The 24,309-nt window shown below is 46.3% G+C and overlaps 1 protein-coding gene across 14 annotated transcripts in view; it reads left to right on the forward strand.

Moving 5' to 3' along the window:
- Positions 1 to 24,309, forward strand: part of ATP6V0A4 (ATPase H+ transporting V0 subunit a4) — a 110,171-nt gene that overhangs the window by 29,036 nt on the left and 56,826 nt on the right. For 8 of the 14 annotated variants that reach the window (XR_014833659.1, XM_085005301.1, XM_085005302.1 and 5 more), the window contains 3 exons: positions 15,210 to 15,386; positions 17,387 to 17,465; positions 18,277 to 18,371. Coding sequence is in view for 13 of the 14 variants with exons in the window: in XM_021078735.2 (XP_020934394.2) it covers positions 15,210 to 15,386; positions 17,387 to 17,465; positions 18,277 to 18,371 (351 nt within the window). In the remaining variant the exon portion in view is untranslated. Of the gene's footprint in view, positions 1 to 11,843; positions 12,007 to 13,322; positions 13,541 to 15,209; positions 15,387 to 17,386; positions 17,466 to 18,276; positions 18,372 to 24,309 lie in introns of those variants that run through there. The other 6 variants (XM_085005306.1, XM_085005305.1, XM_085005304.1 and 3 more) reach the window with 3 other exon arrangements.

Below are 24,309 nucleotides of genomic sequence, written 5' to 3' on the forward strand. Positions count from 1 at the left end.
TTTTTTTTTTCTTTCTTTTTGTCTTTTTAGGGCCACACCTACAGCATATGGAGGTTCCCAGGCTAGGGGTGGAAACAGACCTGGAGCTGCTGGCCTACGCCACAGCCACAGTAACTCGGGATCCAAGCCACATTTTTGACCTACATCACAGCTCATGGCAATGCTGGGTCCTTAACCCATCAGTGGTGAGGCCTCAGGTGAGGCCAAGGATTGAACCTGCGTCCTCATGGATGCTAGACAGATTCATTTTCGCTGAGCCTCAATGGGAACTCCAGGTGTTGTTCTTAATACAGCTGGAAGTGTCCTTGAATCTGGTACAGTTCAAGTTCTCCATGGTGCAGGGATGTATCTGAGACAAGATGCTCAATGGCCATCCAACTCCATTTCTGGATGCCTGAACTGTGATCACTCCATTACAATTTTAATTTGTCATCGATACTATATATACAGCTTCTTAAAATACTTTTCACCAACAGTGTACCAAGAACAGATTTCCTCATCAATAGAACGCTTTAGGTACTATTTTATTTTATTTATTTATTTATTTATTTTTTAAATTTTGTATTACTCAAATGAATTTATCACATCTGTAGTTGCATAATGATCATAACAATCTGATTTCACAGGATTTCCATCCCACAGCCCAGGCACATCCCCCCACCCCCCAAACTGTCTCCTCCGGAGACCATAAGCTTTTCAATGTCTGTGAGTCAGCATCTGTTCTGCAAAGAAGTTCAGTCTGTCCTTTTTTCAGATTCCACATGTCAGTGAAAGCATTGGATGTTGGTGTCTCATTGTACAGCTGACGTCACTTAGCATGATAGTTTCTAGGTCCATCCATGTTGCAAAAAATGCTGGTATTTCGTTCTTTTTGATGGCTGAGTAATATTCCATTGTGTGTATGTACCACATCTTCTGGACCCACTCCTCTGTCGATGGACATTCAAGTTGTTTCCATGTCTTGGCTATTGTAAATAGTGCTGCAATGAACATCGAAGTACATGTGTCTCTGTGAGTCGTGGTTTTCTCTGGGTAGATGCCCAGGAGTGGGATTGCTGGATCCAATGGTAGTTCTATGTTTTGTTTTCTGAGGCATCATCATACTGCTTTCCACAGTGGTTGCACCAATTGACAATCCCCCCAACAGTGTACTAGGGTTCCTTTTTCTCCACACCCTCTCCAGCACTTCTTGTTTGTAGACTTTGGGATGCTGGCCATTCTGGCTGGTGTAAGGTGGTACCTCAGAGTGGTTTTGATTTGTGTGTCTCTAATAATGAGTGACGCTGAACATCTTTTCATGTGTTTCTTGGCCATCTGTATGTCTTCTTTGGAGAACTGTCTTTAGATTGTCTGCCCATTTTTGGATGGGGTTGTTTGTTTTTTGGGTATGGAGCTGCAGAAGGTGTTTATAAATTTTGGAGAGGAATCCCTTGTCATTCGATTCACTTGCAAAGATTTTCTCCCATTCTGTGGGTTGTCTTTTTGTGTTGTTTAGGGTTTCCTTTGCTGTGCAGAAACTTTGAAGTTTGATTAGGTTCCATTTGTTTATTTTTGTTTTTGTTGTCAATACTCTGAGAGGTGGATCTGAGAAGATGTTGCTGTCGTTTATGTCAGAGAGTGTTTGGCCTATGTTTTCCTCTAGGAGTTTGATAGTGTCTGGTCTTCTATCGGTCTTTAATCCATTTGGAGTTGATTTTTGTGTATGGTGTTAGGGAGTGTTCTAATTTCCTTCTTTTCCATGTGGCTGTCCAGTTTTCCCAGCAGCACTTATTGAACAAGCTGTCCTTTCTCCACTGTATATTCTTGCCTCCTTTGTCATAGATGAGTTGGCTGTAGGTACGTGGGTTAGGTACTATTTTAATATTTGCACTGTATTCTAGCACACAGCTGTGTCATAATTTATTTAATCAGTTCCCTAAGTTGAACATTTATATTGTTCTAACTTAAGATCTCTTTGTCCCAAGGTTTTGCAATTTTTTTTCTTTAAGGGCCACAGGTGCAGCATACGGAAGTTCCCAGGCTGGGGGTTGAATCAGAGCTGCAGCCAGCAACCTATGCCACAGCCACAGCAACACAGGATCTGAGCTGCATCTGCAACCTACACCGCAGCTCACAGCATCACCGGATCCTTAACCCACTGAGTGAGGCCAGGGATTGAACCACATCCTCATGGATACTGGTTGGGTTTGTTACCACTGAGCCACAATGGGAACTCTCCAAAGTTTTGCAATTTGTTTTTATAAAATTATACATACGTATCCCCAAAAGATTAAATAATTAAAAATTCATAACACGATGTCTGTAAAGGCTGCTTCATTCTTTTTGCCAATTACAGGGTAAGGATGAACCACCAGCACGCCCTGAATCATTTCAAACTCCTTCCAGACCAGCTTTTGTTCTTGTCCATTAATAATTCTTTCTTCATGCAGCTTTCAGAGTAATTTGGTTTTTTATTTCCACTCCCCCGTCCCCCCTCTAGTTTTCATGGGGAAATCCATTGTTTAAACAAAAAAAAATTGGGCAGCAGTGCCAGAAATAAACAGGTTGCTCAGGAAGTCTTCACTCTTCCTTTCCTCTTCTCCAGAATGGTGCCTGAAGAAGGCTCTGCAAAAACCCTGGGGCTCTGGGCCCCAGCTTGAACACCCCTGATCTGGCTCAACATCTTCATTTTGCAATGAAGGAACTGAGGCTCAGGGTGGGGATTTATCTTTCCAGGACTGCTCAAATCCCTTGGGCTAGCTTGATCTGGAACATACATCTGGAGATTTTTCTCTCCCCTTTCGCCACTGTCTGATGCCACGAAGCACAAGTCACCTTTGTTCTTATTGAGATCTTTTTTTTTTTTTTAATAATACAATCAATTTTTAATGAACTCAAGAACTTCAGTTTTTCCTTTTTTTTTTTTTCTTTTTTGTCTTTTGTCTTTTTTTTGTTGTTGTTGTTATTTCTTGGGCCGCTCCCGCGGCATATGGAGGTTCCCAGGCTCGGGGTCTAATCGGAGCTGTAGCCACCAGCCTACGCCAGAGCCACAGCAACGCGGGATCCGAGCCGCGTCTGCAACCTACACCACAGCTCACGGCAACGCCGGATCGTTAACCCACTGAGCCAGGGCAGGGACCGAACCCGCAACCTCATGGTTCCTAGTCGGATTCGTTAACCACTGCGCCACGACGGGAACTCCTTATTGAGATCTTTTTTAAAAAACCCGCTTGCATTTTGAAATCATTACAGATTTCAAATGAAAGTTGCAAACATAGTACAGGCAGGTCTCCTGTACTCATCACACAGTTGAGTGTGTCTTATATAACTACAGTAAAGTATCAAATCAAGGAAATTGATGCTAATATAAAAATATAGCACAGGGAACTCTAGTCAATATTTTGCAATAATCTATAAAGCAAAATAATATATATGTGCGTATATATTTATACACATATATGTATATATATATAAAACTCTGAATCATTGTACTTTATACCTAGAACAAACATGAAATTGTAAATCAACTATACTTCAATTAAAAAATTATATAAATGGGACCATATAGTATGTGACCTTTTCTCATTCAGTATAATGACCTTGAGACACATCTGAGCTGTGTTGTTCAATAGGTCATTGTTTTTAGTGCTGATTAGTAATCTATGGTATGGATGTATCATAGGTAGGAAATTTTGGTTGTTTCTGGGTTTTTGGATATTATAAATAAAACTACTAAGATCGAAGTACAGATTTTTTTGTGAACATAACTTTTCATTTCTCTGCGGTAGACGTCTGTGAATATGATCGCCGCATCATAAGGGAAATGTGTGTTTAGACTTTTAAGAAACTATCAGATTCTCTTCCAGAGGGACTGTACCATTTTACATTCCCCCCAGCCATACAGGAGAGATCCACTTTCTGTACATTTTTTCCATCATTTGGAATTGTTGGTATTTGTTATTTTAGCTGTTTTTGTAGATATATACTGACCATTTCATCATTTTTTTTGTTTGGTTTGGTCTTTTTAGGGCCACACCATGGCATATGGACGTTCCCAAGCTAGGGGCTGAATCAGAGCTGCAGCTGCTGACCTACCCCACAGCCCCCAGCAATGCCAGATCCTTAACCTACGGACTGAGGCCAGGGATTGAACCCACATCCTCATGGATAGTAGTTGGGTTCACGGGAACTCCCCATCATGGTTTCAGTTTGTATTTCTCTAACTGCTAAGGACGTCAAACATCTTTTCTTATGCTTTTTGCCATCTGTATATCCTCTTTGGTGAAATGTCTTTTCAGGTCTTTGGCCCATTTGCTAATTGGATTGTTCAATATTTTCCTATTGAAATTTGAGAACTCTATAGATTCTAGATATGAGTCCTTGATCAGATACATGGGTTGTAAATATTTTCTTCCAGCCTTTAGCTTGTCTTTTCATCCTCTTAACAGTCTTTTTAATATAGCAAAAAAACAAAGTTTTATATCGAATTTTTTCTTTTGGGGATTGTACTTTAGGTGTCCTAAGAACTTGTTACCAAGTCCTCAGTTCCGGAAATGTTCTATTGTGTTTCTTCTATAATACTGTGTATAATACTGTGTTTCTGCTTTTATAATTTTATGTTTTCAACTCATCTCTGAGCCACTTTGAGTTAATTTTTTTTTTTTCTTGTCTTTTCTAGGGCCAAACCCGGGGCATATGGAAGTTCCCAGGCTAGGGGTCCAATCGGAGCTGTAGCTGCCAGCCTACACCACAGCCACAGCAACTCGAGTGGGATCCGAGTGCACGGCAATGCCAGATCCTTAACCCACTGAGCACAGCCAGGGGTCAAACCTGCAACCTCATGGTTCCTAGTAGGCTTTGTCAACCACTGAGCCACAACGGGAACTCCCGAGTTAATTTTTAAATAAGGTGTAAAGTTCAGGTGTGGGTTCAGTTTTTGGCTTGTGGGGTGGTTGACTGGACTTGTGTGAGGCCACTTCTGGGTTCTCCATTTTCTTACTGTCTTTACCTTCCTACCCATGTCTTGATGACTGTAGCTACATGAGAAGTCTTGAAATCCAGTAGAGTGGTTTCTCCCACTTTAATTCTTCTGTTCACTACTCCTTGGCCAATGCCACTGTTGGTGGGGGGGGGGCGCAATTTCCCCCTTTACGCCTCCTCAGTTCTTGTGGCTGGACTCATAATATAAGTGACACAAAACAGGAGTTCCCTGGTGGCTCAGTAGGTGAAGGATCTGCCATTGTCACTGCTGTGGCTCAGGTCACTGCTGTGGTTTCGGTTTGATCCCTCGCCCTGATATTTCTACCGGCCTCGGGTGTGGCTAAAAAAGAATGGACACAAGACAGATTAACAGAAGAAAAAGACATACTCTTTTTTTTTTTTTTTTTCCTTTGGTCTTTTTAAGGCTGCACCTGCAGCATATGGACGTTCCCAGGCCAGGGGTTGAAGTGGATCTGTAGCTGCCAGCCTACACCACAGCTCATGGCAACACTGGATCGTTAACCGCGAGCAAGGCCAGGGATCATAATCCGCGTCCTCATGGGTACTAGTCGGGTTCGTTAACAACAGGAACTCCAGAAATACATTGTAATTCACGTGCACAGAGGGCCATAGAAGTCGCTATGAAGAGGCCAAAGCAGGCAGCTCTTCTCCTTTTTAGATAAAGAGGCAAGAACTTTGTGAAGAATGGACAGGATAAAGAAACTCGGATTTGGGGCGTCCAATTAGTGAAGAATCTGAACAGAGTTTGGGCTTGGGGTGGTATATTAACCAAGTAACAAGGTTGTTTGTTAGGCCTCCTGAATTCCCTGTGTCTGGCGGTAAGGATGCTCTCCAGATGCAGGGAGGGTACCGCTCACAGGCCAGATTCATTTCCTGCTTTTAGGAAGACAGAGGGAGAGCCAGTGTCCCTCTTGGGTTGGCTCTTTCTTAATTACCTCTAATTCAAAATCATCAGTATGCCATGGAGGCTCATTTTGGGGTGGCCTACCCTGGGCCCCAACACCGCCCTGGCTGGAAGGAGCGAAGGTGCCTGGTTACTGCACCTCATGTGACCTCCATGTCCCCGTGGAGGGGTGGCCCAATTAGCAGTGGGCAGAGGTGAAGTTTGTAATTAAGTCTCATCTGACAGCAAAACCCAACCCTGGTTAACCAGGAGAACCTTGTTACCACGGGGAGCTGGGAGTTCAGGTTCCACGGCTCGGCCTCCTCTGACACCGCACTGGGCAGAGTTGCTTTAGTCCAACTGAGGGAGGGGTAGAAGTCTAGGCATGGGTGGGCATGGGGCCCACACACAGTTTCTGCGGTGATGTGTGGCTGGATTAGAGTGATCTTTATCTGAAAGTCTTTTTTATTTTTTAATAATGATTTTTATTTTTTCCATTATAGTTGGTGTACAGTGTTCTATGAATTTCTACTTTAAAGTGACCCAGTCTCACACACACACACACACACACACACACACACACACACACATATACACACATTCTTCTTCTCACATTATCCTCCATCATGTTCCATCACAAGTGACTAGATATAGTTCCCTGTGCTGTACAGCAGGATCTCATTGCTCATCCACTGCAGATGCAATAGTTTGCATCTATTAACCCAGACTCCCAGTCCATCCGTCCATCCCACTCTCTCCCTCTTGGCAACCACAAGTCTGTTCTCCAAGTCCATGAGTTTCTCTTTTGTGGAAAGGTTCATTTGTGCTGTGTATTAGATTCCAGATGTGAGTGAGATCATATGGGATTTGTCTTTCTTTCTTTTTCTTTTTCTTTTTTTTTTTTTTTGTCTTTTTGCCATTTCTTGGGCCACACCCGCAGCATGTGGAGGTTCCCAGGCTAGGGGTCTAATCGGAGCTATAGCTGCTGGCCTACGCCAGAGCCACAGCAACATGGGATCCAAGCTGTGTCTCCAACCTACACCACAGCTCACGGCAATGCTGGATCGGTAACCCTCTGAGCAAGGGCAGGGATCGAACCCGCAACCTCATGGTTCCTGGTCGGATTCGTTAACCACTGAGCCACGACGGGAACTCCATGGGATTTGTCTTTCTCTTTCTGAATTACTTCCCTTAGTATGTGAGTCTCTAGTTCTATCCATGTTGCTGCAAATTGCTAAAAGTCTTCTTTCTGGCAAAGCTGCCCCCTTCCTGTTCCTTTGGCTACAGAGAGGAGGCTTTCTGTGGAATATATATATATATATATATATATATGTATATATATATTTGCTTTTTAGGGCTGCATCCACAGCATATGGAGGTTCCCAGGCTAGGGGGTCCAGTCGGAGCTATAGCTGCCAGCCACAGCCACAGCCACAGCAATGCAGGATCCCAGCCACCTCCACAACCCACACCACAGCTCACCACAACACCAGATCCATAACCCACTGAGCGAGGCCAGGGATCAAACGCACAACCTCATGCTTCCTAGTTGGCTTTGTTTCCACTGCACCACGACAGGAACTCCTCCGTGGAACTTTTTTTGTCTGCATCTCTTGCTGACTTCTGCAACACCACGTCCCCAAATACACAAGGCAGAAGAAAAACCTTTGTGTCATTCCTTAGATCTCGAAGTCCCTAGAAGGTCTAGCTTCTCTCCTCCTTTTAAAGTCTTCTAATAGTTGTCATCTAAATAATATTCACTGTTTTTTGTTTTACTGATTGGGAAGAAAAAGTATTCTACTCCATCTTTCTAGAAGCAGAAGTCAAAGTAATGTTTTAAAAATGTGAATCAAATAATGTCACTCTCCTGTTTCAAATTTCCCAAGGGCTTCACAATGTGAGCGGAATAAAAATCCAGCTTTCTGATTGGCCCGTCAGCTCTCACATGACTTGGCTCCACCTCCACTCTGACACACCTCTCCCGCTGCCCATGTGTTCCTGGCCTCCCTTCTGAGTCTTTCTTCTCCTTCCTCTCCTCCTCCTTCTTCTTCTTCTTTTTTGGCAGCGCCCACAGCATGTGCCATTCCTGGGCCAGGGATCAAACCCGTGCCACAGGAGTGACCAGAGCCGCTGTAGTGACAATGCCAGATCCTTAACTCACTGTGCCACGAGGGAACTACTTTCTTTTCTTTTTTCGCTTTTTTGGCTGTGCCCCCTCCCAAACCAGGAATCAAACCCCAGGCACCTCTGCCACAGGCAACACCGGGTCCTCAATGCACTGTAACGGGCCAGGGATGGAACCAGCAATGCCACAGAGACTACCTGGATCATTAACCCACTGCGCCACTTCGGGAACCCAGGGAACTCCTCCTTGCTGTTTCTTGAATGTGTTGGCCCTTTTCAGACTGTGAGAGGATTTTGTGCAATGGTTGTAAACGAGGACTCTGGTGTCAGGTGACCTTTCATGAGTGACTGTGTGAACTTGGGCAAATTACTTAGCTTCTTTGTGCCTCTGTTTCCTCATGTGTAATGTGAGAATAAGAGCACTGCCAACCTCACTGGGTTATTAAGAAGATTACATGGGCTAATGCGTGTACTTCTAAAGTAGTGTGTTGTAAAGTAATGCATGTATTCTGAAGTCACCAAAACAATGCACAGCACATGGCAAGCCCTCAGTTGATATATTAGCTGTTGTGATGACATCACACCCCTGCTCTTGCATCGCAGCTCCTGCTGCCTGGAGTACCCTTCCAGCAGCTTCTTTTGGCAAGACTGATACATTTTCATCTTTCGTGCCTCGGCTCAAATGCCACCGTCTCTCAAGTGAGAGAGGTCTTTCCTGAGCATTTATCTAAAATAGTCTCTCTTGGAAGTTCCCTTCATGGCACAGCAGAAACGAATCCAACTAGAATCCATGAGGATGTGGGTTCAATCCCAGGCCTCTATCAGTGGGTCAGGGATCTGGCGTTGCCATGAGCTGTGGTGTAGGTTGCAGGTAAGGCTCGATCTCTCAGTTGCTGTGGCCTAGGCCGGCAGCTGCAGCTCTGATTCAACCCCTAGCCTGGGAACTTCCATATGCCTCAGCACGACCCTAAAAAAGGCAGAAAAAAAAACCCCAAAACCAAAAAACAAACAAAATCAAGTAGTCTCTCTTCATTTCTCTACAGCCTTTCTTTCTCTGATTGCATGTCTCATAATCTGCAATATCTTGCTAACTAATGACTTGTTTACTGTTTGTCTCCTTTGGTCTGGACATAAGCTTTCTGAGGGGAAGGAATTGTCTCTTATCTACTGCTGCCCTCTCCTCAGAGCCCAAAACAGAGTGGCACATAATAGACCCAATAAATATTTATTAAAAATAAATAAAATATTTATTGGCTGGATGAAAGAATTCAGATCTTTTATAATTACACACTTATTACAAACAATGATTGTAGTTAAATTTTGGTTTACACCCGTAACATTTTTTTAGGACAAACTTCCTAAAGTGGCATTATTGGGTCAAAGGACATGCAAATTGCCTTTCAGACAGATTGCAGTAATTAAATAATTAATTTTTTTGTTTTTTTAGGGCCACTCCCAAGGCATATGGACGTTCCCAGGCCAGGGGTTGAATTGGAGCTATAGCTGCTGGCCTACACCACAGCCACAGGAATGTGGGGTCCGAGCCCCATCTGCAACCTACACCACAGCTCATGGCAATGCTGGATCCTTAACTCATTTAGCGAGGCCCAGGATCGAACCTGCGTCCTCATGGATGCTAGTCAGATTCCTTTCTGCTGAGCTGACAGGAACTTCCCAGATTGCACTAATTTAGAGTCCTGCCAGCATCTAATAAGCATGCTGGCCTTTTGCACCTTTGATTTGAGGATTTAGGAGGGAAAAAAAAGCAAACGTTAAAATCACCTCTTCCTAAATTTCCACATGCTAAATAAATATGTAAGATCCTATTGATTTTATAGATATGGACACTGAGACCCTGGGGTTAAATAGCTTCCCCAAGGTCGCAGATGGGAAAGGGCTCCTAACCCAAGCAGTTTGGATCAGATTCTGCTCTTTTTTTTTTTTAATGTTCACACCCCCCACATATGGAAGGTCCCCAGGCCAGGGAGCAAATCCAAGCCGCGGCTGTGACCGGCCACCGCTGCAGCAGCGCTGGATCCCTTAACTCACTGCGCCGTGCCGGGGATTGAACCCGTACCTCTGAAGCGACTCAAGCCGCTGCGGTTGAGTTCTTAACACACTGTGCCACGTGGGAACTCCCTGACTCTGCTCTTAACCATCCAGATGTGCTTTTTTCTCTCTGTGCTTCTCAATGATTCCCGGGCACCAGGACCTTTGAGAGCTGCTGTTCCCCTGCTGAGCAGACGACAGCAGCGCCGAGGTGAAGAGCAGGCCACGAGGTGGGTGGGGAGGAGCCAAGGCCAGGCTTGCGGTGCCTCTTGCCTCCAGAGCTTCTCTGACCAGAGAGGCAGAGTCAACACTGGGGATGCCTTTGGAAGCTTTCAGTTCGAAACTTCTTGCTCTGCTTGTGAATCCTGAGTTCAGTCTTTGGATCTTTGCCCAGGTGGGTCTGGACTCTTTGGAGTAGATCCACCCTGTTGGGATGGGTGGTCGTGGCCAAGCTCTGCTTCTTAAGAAACCCAAAGAGTGGAGTTCCCCTCATGGTGCAGCAGAAATGAACCATGAGGTTGGTTACAGGTTTGATCCCTGGCCTCGCTCAGTGGGTCAAGGATCCGGCATTGCTGTGAGCTGTGGTTTAGGTCACAGACACGGACCAGATCTGGGGTTGCTGTGGCTGTGGTGTAGGCGGGCAGCTATGGCTCCGATTTGACCCCTGGCTGGGAACTTCCATATGCCGCGGTGGGGCCCTAAAAAGACAGACAGACAGAAAGAAAGGCAAGGAAGGACCTTCCTTCTGGACCCTCTAGGCCCCAGCCGTCACTGCCCCAGATTCAGAATTGTTGCTGCTGTTGTTTTGCTGATTGTTTCCAAACTGTCTACACCCTCCTTCTCCCTACTGCCTTCCAAGCTTAAGGTTAGATGGTTCAAGCCAAGGTTAGATCGTTCGCCCCGTGTTCTGACCCCATGCGAAAATCACCTGATTGAGGGCCTTAGCTTACGAAACAGGCAAACCTCGGACACCCAGGAAATGTGAATACTGGTGGGATGTTTGATATTAAGGAACTACCGTTGCATTTTAGATATGATCATAATACTGTGTGTCGTGTGTATGGGTGTATGTGTAACACATACACAGAAGGATCCTTATCTTTTGAATTTTTTTTCATGAAGGCCGCACCCACGGCATATAGAAGTTCCCAGACTAGGGGCTGAATCGGAGCCACAGCTCTGGCCTACCCCACAGCCACAGCAACGCCACCTACACTGCAGCTCATGGCAATGCCAGATCCTTTACCCCACTGAGCGAGGCCAGGGATCAAACTTCCATCCTCATGGATGCTAGTTGGGTTCTTAACCTGCTGAGCCACAATGGGAGCTCCTCTTTTGAATATTTTGATACACAAATATTTTGAAAGAAAAAACAGGACGCATGAGATTTGCTTCAGAAGAGTTGAGGGGGTGGGAGAAGTGGATGGGGATTAGATGATACAAAAATTCAACCCTTGTGGATGCTGAGTGGTGTGTACAGGGGGGTTCTTTATGTTATTGTCTGTACTTGTGCAGAGGTTTTTCTGTTTTTTGTTTTTTTGTCCTTTTAGGGCCACACCTTCGGCACATGGAGGTTCCCAGGCTAGGAGTCGAATTGGAGCTGCAGCTGCCAGCCTCCACCACAGGTCACAGCAATGCTGGATCCCTAACCCACTGAGTGAGGCTGGAATCGAACCCATGGATACTAATTGGGTTTGTTAACCTCTGAGCCATGACGGGAACTCCATTGTGCAGAGATTATAATTTGTCCATAATAAAGTCTAAAGAAACTGAAAGCACCCCCCTCATTCTGGGGTGCATTTTACAGCGTCCAGGGAGTCTGATGGGATCCACCTCCCCCACCTGGAGAAAGGCTTCTACAGTGTGACCTCTGGTGGCCCCCCCAGAGTAACTCCGGAGACACATCTAACCAGCTGGCTCCTCTGCTCCTCACCCCTCCAGCCGATAACTGGGAAAGACAGCCGTCCTCAGTAAGAAAAGAGTAAATCTCATGTCTGGCCCTGTCTCTTCTTGACTGGGCTACAGGGAAGCTGAATTTTAGCCATAGAATGTACAGATGGACTTGTCTATTCTCCTTTGAAAGTAAAAGTGTTTTCGAAATTAATTGTCGGTAGGGTAGGGTGGCGAGTGTGTTGTTGTTTGGTTTTCCCAAAGTATTATTATTAGTTTTGCTTTTTAGGAGCACACTCTCAGCATATGGAAGTTTCTAGGCTAGGGGTTGAATAGGAGTTGCAGCTGCCGTCCTACACCACAGCTACCAGCAACACGGGATCCGAGCCACATCTGGGACCTACATCACAGTTCACAGCAATGCCAGATCCCTGACTCACTAAGCGAGACCAGGGATTGAACCGGAATCCTAATGGATACTAGTTGGGTTCGTTTCCTCTGAGCCACAGCGGGAACTCCCCCAAATAGTTTTTAAATGTTATTTCATTTATCCAGTGAAAAGGAGTGTGTTTTTGTTTGTTTTTGTTTTTGTTTTGGCCCTGCCAACAGCATGTGGAAGTTCCTGGGCCAGGGATTGAACCTGGGCCACAGCAGTGACACAAGCCATGCAGTAACAATGCTGGATCCTGAAATTCCCATGGGGCTCAGTGGTAACAAACCTGACTAGTATCCATGAGGATGCGTGTTCCATCCCTGGCCTCGTTCAGTGAGTTAAGGATCCAGCGTTGCCATGAGCTGTGGTGTATGTCGCAGACACAGCTTAATCCCAAGTTGCTGTGGCTGTGGTGTAGGCCAGGAGCTGCAGCTCTGATTCGACCCCTAGCCTGGGGAACTTCCATGTGCGGAGGGTACTACCCTAAAAAGAAAAAAAAAAAAAAAAGCTGGATCCTTAACCCACAAGAGAACTACTCCAAAAGAGAAATCCGAAAAGGAGTGGTTTTTTGTTTGGTTTTGGCTGCACCCTTGGCATGCGGAAATTCTTGGGCCAGGAATTGAACCAGAGCCACAGCAGTGGCCATTGCTAGGCTGCCAGGGAACTCCAAAAGGAGTGTTTTACTGTGCATAGGAGGAAGGTTGTCTCCAGGGCCTCTCTGAGACCCCAAGCAATCTCTTCCCTAACCCTCTGCTCCCTGGGGGGTAAGTTAGTCTCCTTGGGAAGAAAGTCACTGCTTCCCAATGGAGCCCCAAGGTCGTGGCCGAGGGCACAGGTGGGGCAGGGGGAGGGTTTGAGCAGGGCCGGCCCGGCGGGGCTGGTTTGTCCTCATCCCGGACTGGCTGGTGTTGATACAACAGAGCCGCCTCTAGGCCTGCGGGCGCCCGGGGAGGAGAAGCCGCCGCCGGGAGGGGCTCATCGCTGCAGGGAGGCTGCCTGTGGAGTCCCTGGCTGGGCTGTTGCATCCGCCTGCCTGCCACTCAGAGCCCCCGACTGACCTGCCTGGCCGCTGCAGCCCGGGCTCCCTGTTTGGGGTCGGGCAAAGGAAGCCCCTGGAGAGCCGCAGCCCCAAGGCCAACCACGCCAGACCTCCGGCCAGGACCTGCTGGGACAAGGTTGGGGTAGGAAAGAGGGGGCTTTACCTTGTGTGCTTTGATCTGCAAGAAGCTCATGTCTTGTGTCTTTTTTTTTTCCTTTGCAAACATTGCCTTCTTTACCAGAATGGGCAGCATGAAAAATGCCTTCATCGTGGTGTCAAAAGGCAAACAGAGAAGACAGATGGGACTGCAATTCAGGAGGGAGGGATGAAGCTTAGCCTCTAGACAATAAATGGGGAAACAGTTTTGGAGCAACTTCTTGGGGTTGAGCTAGACCAGCGAGGGGGTGAAAAAACATGCAGTAGTTCGGCCCTCATTGGTTTTTCTGGCTAGTGGGCGAAACGGACACAAAGCAAGTCCCTGCAGAGGGTTGTATTCTGGGCGCATAGAGCACCCGGCTTCGTTCCCTGGGAGCGTGATGGGGATCAGGAGGGGCTTATGGAGGGAGAGAGAGGTTACACGGAGGGAGGAAGGGCAGGAGGGCAGGTGGATGCAGCGCGAGGAGGGAGAGGGTGAGCTCCCAGAGTGGGGGGAAACTCGGACCAACGTTCTGAGGGGGCCCCTGGAGAAGTCTGGTGTTAGGAGAGATGAAGCCGCAGGGGACAAGAGAGGCCAGAAGAGTCACACGGCCCCTCCTTGGCTACGTCAAGGATTTTAGACTTTATCCTGTGGGACAGCAGGACAATGGGAGCATTAAAATGGGAGGGATAAACTCAGTGGCTGGCAAGTGGTGGATTGTACATTATATATATATATTTTGTCTTTTTAATTTTTTCTTTTTTTAGGGCCACACCCTCAGCACATGGAGGTTCCCAAGCTAGGGGTTGAATCGCCGGCCTCCGCCTCAGCCTCAGCAACGCCTGATCTGAGCCGCGTCTGTGACCTACACCACAGCTCACAGCAACACTGGATCCTTAACCCACTGAGTGGGCCCAGGGATCAAACTCACGTCCTCTTGGATACTAGTCAGGTTCATTAACCGCTGAGCCACAGTGGGAACTCCGGATTATACATTATACAAGGACAAGGAAAGGGGACCCCTCCCTCTGGGAGGTGTGACAATTCCTCCACAAAGCTGGGCTTTGGAGAAGACAATTTGGTTTGGCGGCAGTAAGGCAGTCTAGAGGGTCTTTGCTGAGAATGGATGCTAAGCGAATATCCTTTTTCCTTAGAGAGGACACACAGCTTTATGTAATGCCTCCTGACTACGCAGAATTGTATCAGTTTAATCATTCCCCTGTGGATGGATATCTAGGTTAGATCCATATATTATAATTATTATACACGGTGTTATCAGAAACAAGATCATTTATTATAATTATTATGTGCAGTGTCACCAGAAGCATCCTTACGTGTTTATTTCCCATCCTTCTCCCAGGTAAGGCTGAAGAGCTCGTGGGAATCTGGGGTCATGGGTATGAGTGATATAAAATCTGATGGATACTGACCGGTGGCTCTCCGAAAAAGCCGTACCAATCTACCCTCAGCGACTAAGTGTCTGGAAGTGCCTGCTTCCTTATGCCCTCCACCAACACAAGTCCGTCATTATATTTTCTAATCTTTTGCCACCCTGACAGGTGTCGAAAAGCACTGCCTTGGTTTTGTTTCCGTTTTAAAAATCGACAGTGATTCCTGCTGCATGTTTTCTGTTGGATTTTAATCGAACTCAGCCAAACCCCGTCTTCGTCCTCAGGTTGTCACACCTTCGTCCCCTCGAACGCCTCTGTCGCCTGCAGAGCAAGGCTGGGTCGCGATGGCGTCTGTGTTCCGAAGCGAGGAGATGTGCCTGTCACAGCTCTTCCTCCAGGCGGAGGCTGCGTACTGCTGCGTCGCTGAGCTGGGAGAGCTTGGATTGGTTCAGTTCAAAGATGTAAGTACTGCATTCTTTGGAGACCAGAGGAAGGTGGAGTTTCCACCTCTTGGTAGTGGACAAAGCTCAGGGAGAAGCGCCCTGGGCTGCACTAGATGGAATTCGGTGGTGCTGGTTCTTCTGGCTAAGATGGGTGATAACATTGGGCCAATGACTGGCAGACCTGTGCTCCTTTCCACCTTATGTGTCTCTCTCTGCAAATGATTTGATACTTTCATGCAACCACTAAAGGATTGTATATTATGTATTTTATGTCCTGAGTACCATCTTCAAAGCATTTGGTACATCCAATGGCTACATAGGTTGCCGACCTTGTGCTGAGGGCAGAAACCTATTCTTCCTGAATCAGTCAGTCTGAGAAAAAAAGTAGCCCAGAGTCAGAAACCTATTCTTCCTGAATCAGTCAGTCTGAGAAAAAAAGTAGCCCAGAGTTCGCAGTCTCTGTAGAGTGATAGTCTCAGGCTAGAATTTTTTTCTTTGCTTCCAGTTTTTTTTTTTTTTTTTTTTTTTTAAGGGCCCCACGTGCAGCATATGTAGGTTTCCAGGCTAGGGGTCAAATTGGAGCTGAAGCTGCCAGCCTACACCACACAGCAACATGGGATCTGAGCTGTGTTTGCAACCTACACTTTAGCTCACGGCAACGCCAGATCCTGAACCCACTGAGTGAGGTCAGGGACCGAATTTGCATCCTCATGGATACTATGTGGGTTTGTAACCCATTGAACCCACGTGAAGTATAACTGACCCACAGCACTGTTTAGTTCCTGGCACACAGTGATACCAAAATGTCAATATGTCTATACATTTCAGAATCACTGTGATAATTCTATGTACCCTTTACCACCTGTCACCTGGGACTGTCTTCTTTTTTTTTTTTTTTTTTCCTTCCATTTTATGGCCACACTTTTGGCAAGTGGAAGTTTCCAGGCCAGGAGTTGAATCCAAGTTGCAACTGTGACCTACGCGGGAATGCCAGATCCTTTAACCCACTGAACTGGGCTGGGGATTGAACCTGTGCCTCTGCAGCACCCAAGCCACCGCAGTAGGATTCTTAACCTACTGCTCCACAGAGGGACCTCCAGCATTGGGCTGTCTCGAGTGTGATGCTGGGGTATCATTTCCCCGAGATAGTTTAGATCTTCACCAAATCATTTGAATCCAGTTTAGAAAATTGGACTCTTTATCATCTCACCAAGGTCAAGGTGAAAAATAAGCCCTTGCAGAGAAGGGTCACGTCTTATTCTTTGTGACCCCCAGTTCCTAGCCCAGGGCTGGACGGTGAGGCAGCACCCCAGTAACACCTCTTGGGCTGAGCTGAGGGATCACCAGCATGAGGACACTGACTTTTTGTTAATGTCCAGGGTACACTCATGGATCTGGGCAGGTTTCAAGGTCCCGTCATGTTCATGACTCCACTGAGGAATTCAAGATGTGTTTTTTAATGGCTGCACCTTCGGCATATGGCATTTCCCAGGCTAGAGGCCTAACTGGAGCTGCAGCTGCCAGCCTTGACCACAGCCGTGGCCACCCTGGATTGGAGCCACATCTAAGACGCACGCTGTAGCAACACCGGATTCTTAACCCAGCGGGTGAGGCCGGGAATCGAACCTGCATCCTCACAGAGACAACATTGGGTCCTGAACCCATTAAGCCACAATGGGAACTCCTCGGGATGTATTTGGATAGTACATGCAGATAAAAATAACACAACCTCAGTTAGGACTTTCAGAAGCTGAAAAGGCCAGAGCCAAGGCCTTTGAGGCCTTGAGTGTGAGAACATGAAGGTATGTTTTGCTTGGAACTCTTTTGTCTTGTGCACGGAAGGATCTATTCCTAAGACGATTCCAGCAATATTCTCCAGCATTAAGAAATAAAACAAAACAAAACAAAACAAAATAAAATAATAAAATAAAGTAAAATAAAATAAAATAGAAAAACCTAGGAGAATATGTTGGCAGCTCTTACTACTAATGTTTGCCTTGTGGTTTCTCCCCCTCTAGTTAAATGTGAACGAGAGCCGCTTCCAAAGGAAATTTGTGAATGAAGTCCGGAGGTGTGAGTCCCTGGAGAGAATCCTCCGTAAGCCACTTTTCTGCTTGCTGTCTAAACGTGAACGGGCAGCGTGGGAAGTGGTTGCAGGGCTGACATCCTGCAGCGTGTCCCTTTTTGTAATTCTCCTCAGTGGGATCCTGGAGACAGGGCGGGGGAGGTTGGAGGTGGGATAAGGGTGCTGTGGCGGGTCCCCAGGGCAGCAGAGGCCACAGAGCTGGGAAAGCCACCTGTGGTCTTGCTTCACCCCGTTTCTTTCTTTGTTTCTTTCTTTTTCTTTTTTCTTTCCTTCCTTCCTTCTTTTTTGTTTCTTCTTTCCTCCCTCCCTCCTTCTTTTCTTTCTTTCTTTCTTTCCTTCTTTCTTTCCTTCCTTCCCTCCCTCCCTCCCTCTTTCTTTCTTTTTTTCTTTCTCTTTCTTTCTCTCCTTCTTTCTTTCTTTCTTTCTTTCTTTCTTTCTTTCTTTCTTTCTTTCTTTCTTTCTTTCTTTCTCCCTTCCTTCCTTCCTTCCTTCCTTCCTTCCTTCCTTCCTTCCTTCCACTTTATAGGGCCGCACCTGCGGCATTTGAAGCTTCCCAGGGTAGGGGTCCAATTGAAGCTGCAGCTGCCAGCCTACACCACAGCTGCAACAACACAGAATCCGAGCTGTGTCTGTGACCTACACCACCGCTCATGGCAATGCCAGATCCTTAACCCACTGAGCGAGGCCAGGGATCAAACCTGAGTCCTCAGGGATACCAGTCTGGTTCGTTACCACTGAGCCATGAAGGGAACTTGCACCCCATTTCTCAAGGGTGAGAAAACACAGCCGCCTTAGGCTCTCTGACGGGGCTTCATCCCTCAGGTTTTCTGCAAGATCAGATGCAAAATGAGATTGAGATTCAGCTGCCAGAGAAGCCCCCGCCTACTCCTCTCCCTCGGGAAATGATCACCCTGGAGGTAGGCTTTTCTCCACTTGCCCGAGGACCCTGGCGAAGCCCGTCTTGGGGGCCTTTCTGGTTGCGGAAGGTGTGGAGGCGGATTTATGCGTTTGTCCACTTTGCAGTGTTACTCTCCCGGGGAAACCCCAACATGCGATTTTCAGCCGTTCTTTCTGATCCAGGAGGGAGCTCTTTTTCCTCTCAGCACAGCCCTGGAGAGGCTCACCCCACCTTGAGGGGTGGTTTCCTTCCTGGGCATAAGATCCTCACAGGCAGTCAAGTCTTGTCTCCGTGGTGCCACTGAACAGACCTTTTACTGGCCCAGGGGAATGTTTCCTTCCTTCCTTCCCTTCGTCTTTTGTTTTTGACTTTTCAGGGCTGCACCCATGGCATATGGAGGTTCCCAGGCTAGGGGTCCAATCAGAGCTGTAGCTGCTGGCCTACGCCAGAGCCACGGCAACGCGGGACCCAGCTGTGTCTGCAGCCTACACCACAGCCACAGCAACGTGGGATCTGAGCTGCATCTGCAACCTACAACCATAGCTCATGGCAACGCCAGATCCTTAACCCACTGAGTGAGGCCAGGGATCGAACCCGCAACCTCATGGTTCTTAATTAGATTCGTTTCCTTTGCTCCACGAAGGGAACTCCATTCCTCCTTCTTCTGTTGTCTGTCTTCCTTTCTTCTTTTCTTTTCTTTTCTTTTCTTTTCTTTTCTTTTCCTCTCTTTCTTTCATCACCCTGCTGTACATCACATCCCCAGGACTTATTTATTTTAAAACTGGAAGTTTGCACTTTTGACCATCTTACCCAGTTCCTCCATCCCTCTCACCTCTGCCTCTGGCAACTGATAATCTGCTCTCTGTGTCTCTGAGTTCAGTGTCTTTTTTAGGTTCCGCATTCCACATATAAGTGAGATCGCACAGTACTTGTCTTTCTCTACCTGACTTATCTCGATTAAGAGAAGGCCCTCAAGGTCTATCCTTGTTGCAAATGGTAGGATTGCCTTCATTTTTATGGCTAAATCATATTCCTTTGTGTGTATGTGTGGGTGTGTGTATATGGATATATGTATGTGATGTACATATCACATTTTCTTTATCCATGCATCTGTTGGTGGACACGTTGTTTTCGTGTCTTGGCTGTAATAAATAATTCTGGGAGTTCCCACTGTGGCTCAGCAGATTAAGAATCTGACAGAATCTTCGTGAGGATGCAGGTTTGATCCCTGGCCTTACTCAGCAGGTTAAGGATTTGGTGTTGCTGCAAACTGAGCCATAGGTTGCAGATGTGGCTCGGACCTGGTGTTGCTGTGGCTCTGGCTGTGGCATAGGCCTGTAGCTGAAGCTCTGATTCAGGTATGACCATAAAAAGAAAGAAACAAAAATTCTGCAGTGAACATGAGGATGCTGATAGCTTTCTAAGATAGTGATTTCTGGGAGTTCCCATTGTGGCACAGTGGAAACCAATCTGACTAATATCCATGAGGATGTGGGTTCGATCCCTGTGTTGCTGTAAGCTGCAGTATAGACCACAGTTGTGACTCAGATCCTGCATTGCTGTGGCTGTGGTGTAGGCTGGCAGCTGCAGTTCCAATTCAACCCCTCGCCTAGGAGCTAACTTATGTTGTGGGTGCAGCCCTAAAAAAAGCAAAAAAAAAAAAAGGACAGTGATTTCTTTTGGAAATTGCTGGATCCAATGGGATGTTTCCTAATTATCTGTCTGGTGGGAAATAGCTAATATATTGGATCCACTCTGGATTAAGCTCGATCCTCAGACAGGCTTCTAAGATCACGTGTGAGGAGACAATAGTTTTCTCTAGCGGAGGCCATTACGGCCTCCCTCTTTCTTTCCCCTCTCGGTGGACTTGCTTTTATAAAACACGTGCCATGCACAAAGCACCTTAGACAGAAACGAAACATGGCCTTCCCCTCTAAGAGCTTCTGGAGCAGGTGGTGGAGAGACAAGTGAAGGCAGGGCAGAGGGAGAGCATGTGAGAAGATAGCAGAGCCAGATCCTGGAAGGCCCTGTGGATCTTGACACAAAATTGGGCTTTTTATCCTTAAAGGAGAAAGGGCTCATTAAGGGAGGCAGGCAGGTACGGAATTGTGTCTTATCTCTGGCTGGGTTTTTTGTTTTGTTTTACGATAACCTAAAATTCTTGAGATTGTTGAAGCTGTCAGTAGTACAAATCTAGATTCTCCAGCAGAAATATGAGACGGGCAACTACCTTAGAAAATATCTTTGGCCCTTGTCATGTTAAAGTCTGGTTGTTTGGGGAAGACGTTTTTAATCCATGTGAATAGGGTTTCCCTAAAATCCAGTTTCAGGGTGAGCACCATTCCTCTACTACCAGCTCTGTTAGCTCCCTCCCAGTCATTCCCCTCCCTTCCTAAACATCCCCGGCTGTGCTTGTGGACTTTTGAGCTGTCTTAATGGCTCTGCATTCACCCTAATCTCTCTCTCTCTCTTTTTGTTTGTTTGTTTGTTTGCTTTTTAGGGCCACACCTGCAGCATGTGGAGGTTCCCAGGCTAGGGGTCAAATTGGAGCTGTAGCTGCTGGTCTACACCACAGCCACAGCAACATGGGATCCAAGCCATGTCTGTGACCTACACCACAGCTCACGGCAATGCCGGATCCTTAACCCACTGATCGAGGCCAGAGATGGAACCGGCATCCTCATGGATGCTCGTTGTGTTTGTTACTGCTGAGCCATGACGGGAACTCCTAATCTTTTTTTTTTTTAATTGAAGTATAGTGAATTTACAGTGTTGTGTTAGTTTCTGGTGTACAAGGAAGTGATTGAGTTACATATATATTCTTTTCCACATTCTTTTCCCTTATAGTTTATTACAAGATAATGCATATAGTTCCCTGTCTGTATTGTTTATCTGTTTTATGTATAATAGTGCGTTAATTCCAAATTCCTAATTTATCCCTCTCACGTCCCATCCCCTTTCCCCTTTGGTGTCCATAAGTTTGTTGTCGATGTCTATGAGTCTTTTCCTATTTTGTAAATGAGTTCATTTCTATCATTTTATTAGACTCCACATGTAAGTGGTATCATATGGCATTTGTCTTTCTCTGTTGGACTCACTGCACTTAGTGTGGTCCACTCTAGGCCCATCCACGTGGCTACAAATTCACTTGAATCTTTTTTCTGAGTTTTGGCAGAACTTTTCCAACTTCCTTCTTCTTCTTTTTTTTTTTTTGTCTTTTTGCCTTTTCTAGGGCCACTCCCGAGGCATATGGAGGTTCCCAGGCTAGGGGTCTAATTGGAGCTGTAGCCGCCGGCCTACGCCACAGCCACAGCAACGCAGGATCCGAGACAAGTCTGCGACCTACACCACAGCTCACGGCAACACCGGATCCTTAACCCACTGAGCGGGGCCAGGGATCAAACCCAAAACCTCTTGGTTCCTAGTCAGATTCGTTAACCACTGAGCCTCGACGGGAACTCCCCCCAACTTCCTTCTTAACCATTTCATTGTATTCTGCCTCCTACGACCCACTCATTTTTGTCACAGTGTTGCTCTGTCTTGCCACCTCCCTGCTTGAGAATGGATGGTGGTTCCCTTTTCACCTGGATCAGGTCCATCCTGGGCCAGCAAAGCTGGCTCTCCTCAGCCCTGTCCTGTCTCTCTCTCTCTCTCTTTTTTTTTTTTTTTTTGTCTTTTTAGGGCTGCACCTATGGCATATGGAAGTTCCCAGGCTAGGGGTTGAATCGGAGCTGCAACTGCCAGCCTACACCACAGTCACAGCAACATGGGATCCAAGCTACATCTGTGACCTACCCATAGCTCACAGCAATGCCAGATCCTCAACCCACTGAGCAGGGCCAGGGATCGAACCCACATCCTCATGGATACTAGTCAAATTCTTTTCCGCTTCATCTTCCACCTACACCACAGTCATAGCAACATGGATCCAAGCTACATCTGTGACCTACCCACAGCTCACGGCAACACCAGACCCTTAACCCACTGAGTGAGGCCAGGGATGGAACCTGCGTCCTCATGGATACTAGTTGGGTTTGTTACTGCTGAGCCACAGCGGGAACTCCCTAGCCCTATCTCCCAAGTGCTCCACTCTCCTCAGGCTGCCCCCCTGCTAGCCTCTGGTTCATCTGTCAAGTCCAAGCTTTCATTCATGCTGTACCTCGTGCGCTGAGCCTAGAGTCCCTTCCCACACGCACACCACCACTGCGTCCCAGTCTAACCACGTCTCCACATGCAGCTTCAGTCCTGCCTCTCCTGTAAGCCTTCTCTAACTACGAAAAGTCACTTGAATTCCAAGCTTCTCAGGACTCTTATTGGGCTTCTGATCAATATTACATTTGCATAATTTACCCTCCGGTTCAGTGCTTCTCAAGCGTCTTAATCTCAGGCACCTTTATGCTCTTACACACTGTTGAGGATCCCAGAGAGCTTTGCTTATGTGGGTGATAGCTCCTGATATTTACTGCGTTAGGAACGAAAACTGAAAAAAAAGGTGACCTCTTTATTTATTAATTAGCTTAAAAATAACAATAATACCTCATTATACGTTAATGTTTTTTAATGAAAAATAATTGTATTTCCCCCCAAAAGAAAACTTTTGTGAGAAGCGTGATGTTTGCAAATTTCTTAAAGGCACAGCTTCATAGAAGACTGAACTCTGATAGCTGTTCTGCTTTGAATTTGGTGCCATATGTTATTCTTAGGGATGTATATAAGGAGAAGTCAGCCTTGCATAGATAGGTAATTGCAAAAGGGAGAAGTTTTTTTGCTTTTTTTTAGGGCTGCACCCAAGGCAGTTCCCGGGCTAGGGGTTGAATTAGAGCTGCAGCCGCCAGCTTATGCCATAGCCGTAGCAACGCCAGATCCGAGCTGCAGCTGTGACCTACACCACAGCTCACGGCAACACCAGATCCTTAACCCACTGAGCAGGGCCAGGGATCAGACCTGAATCCTGGTGGATACTAGTCGGTTTTGTTACCCCTGAGCCACAGTGGGAACTCCCAAGAGGAAGAGTGTTGTAATAGCCTTTTTAAGTAATTATGGATATTCTTTGATATTATGTTGAAACTTGACAAGGTGGAGACTTGTGCTTTTGTTAAAGAAGTGTTTTTGTTTCCAAACTGATGTTGGTTATATGTTTTGGATAGTACCTTAAAAAATCTATTCATGCCAATGAGTTTGTTATTGGCCGACTGGTTGGTTTTGAAACTGTACACATTAGTAACAACCAGTAGGTAAGAGGCCATCAGATATGTGCCAACAGCCTTTGCTCAATAGTCTCCTCTAGATACTATTTACTACAGAGATGAAATTAAAACAGCACGTAATGGAATTAAAACCACAGAGTAATGCCTGTCTTAGTATTGATCATGGTATTGGTTGATCGATTTAGCTGATCTGGCAGCTCAGTGTTCCCCCCACATTCCTAGAAAAGAGACTTCTTCTGGCAAGAGAACCCAAGTGGCTTGGGCCGTTGCCTTGTATAATTTCTCAAGAGGCTTTCATAACAGTCCTAGAAGAAAGAAGAAGTCAGGAAAAAAGTAATCTACCCACAAATGTACCATTTCAGCAAAAACTGCCTAAGTTTTTGGTTTGCTTTCTTTTTTTCTTTTTAGAGCTATACCTGTGGCCTATGAAATCTCCCAGGCTAGGGTCAAATATATATATTTTGAATATATATATATATATATATATATATATATATCTCCAAATATTAGTTCCTATCTTTCAAAAAAGCACATTAATATCAGACAAAATTGAATATTTAACCTTTTTCTTTTGTTTTTTGGGTTTTTTTTTCCTTTTTAGGACACACAGGCTAAGGGTCTAATCAGAGCTACAACTGCTGGCCTACACCACAGCCACAGCAATGCAGGATCCGAGGCACATCCGTGACCTACCACAGCCCATGGCAATGCCGGATCCTTAACACACTGAGCGAGGCCAGGGATCGAACT

Source organism: Sus scrofa, chromosome 18, assembly GCF_054392235.1.
Source record: "Sus scrofa isolate SSC_HxYL_T2T_F1_AM1 chromosome 18, Sscrofa_HxYL_maternal_Yorkshire_Landrace_v2.0, whole genome shotgun sequence".
Classification (NCBI taxonomy): Eukaryota; Metazoa; Chordata; class Mammalia; order Artiodactyla; family Suidae; genus Sus; species Sus scrofa.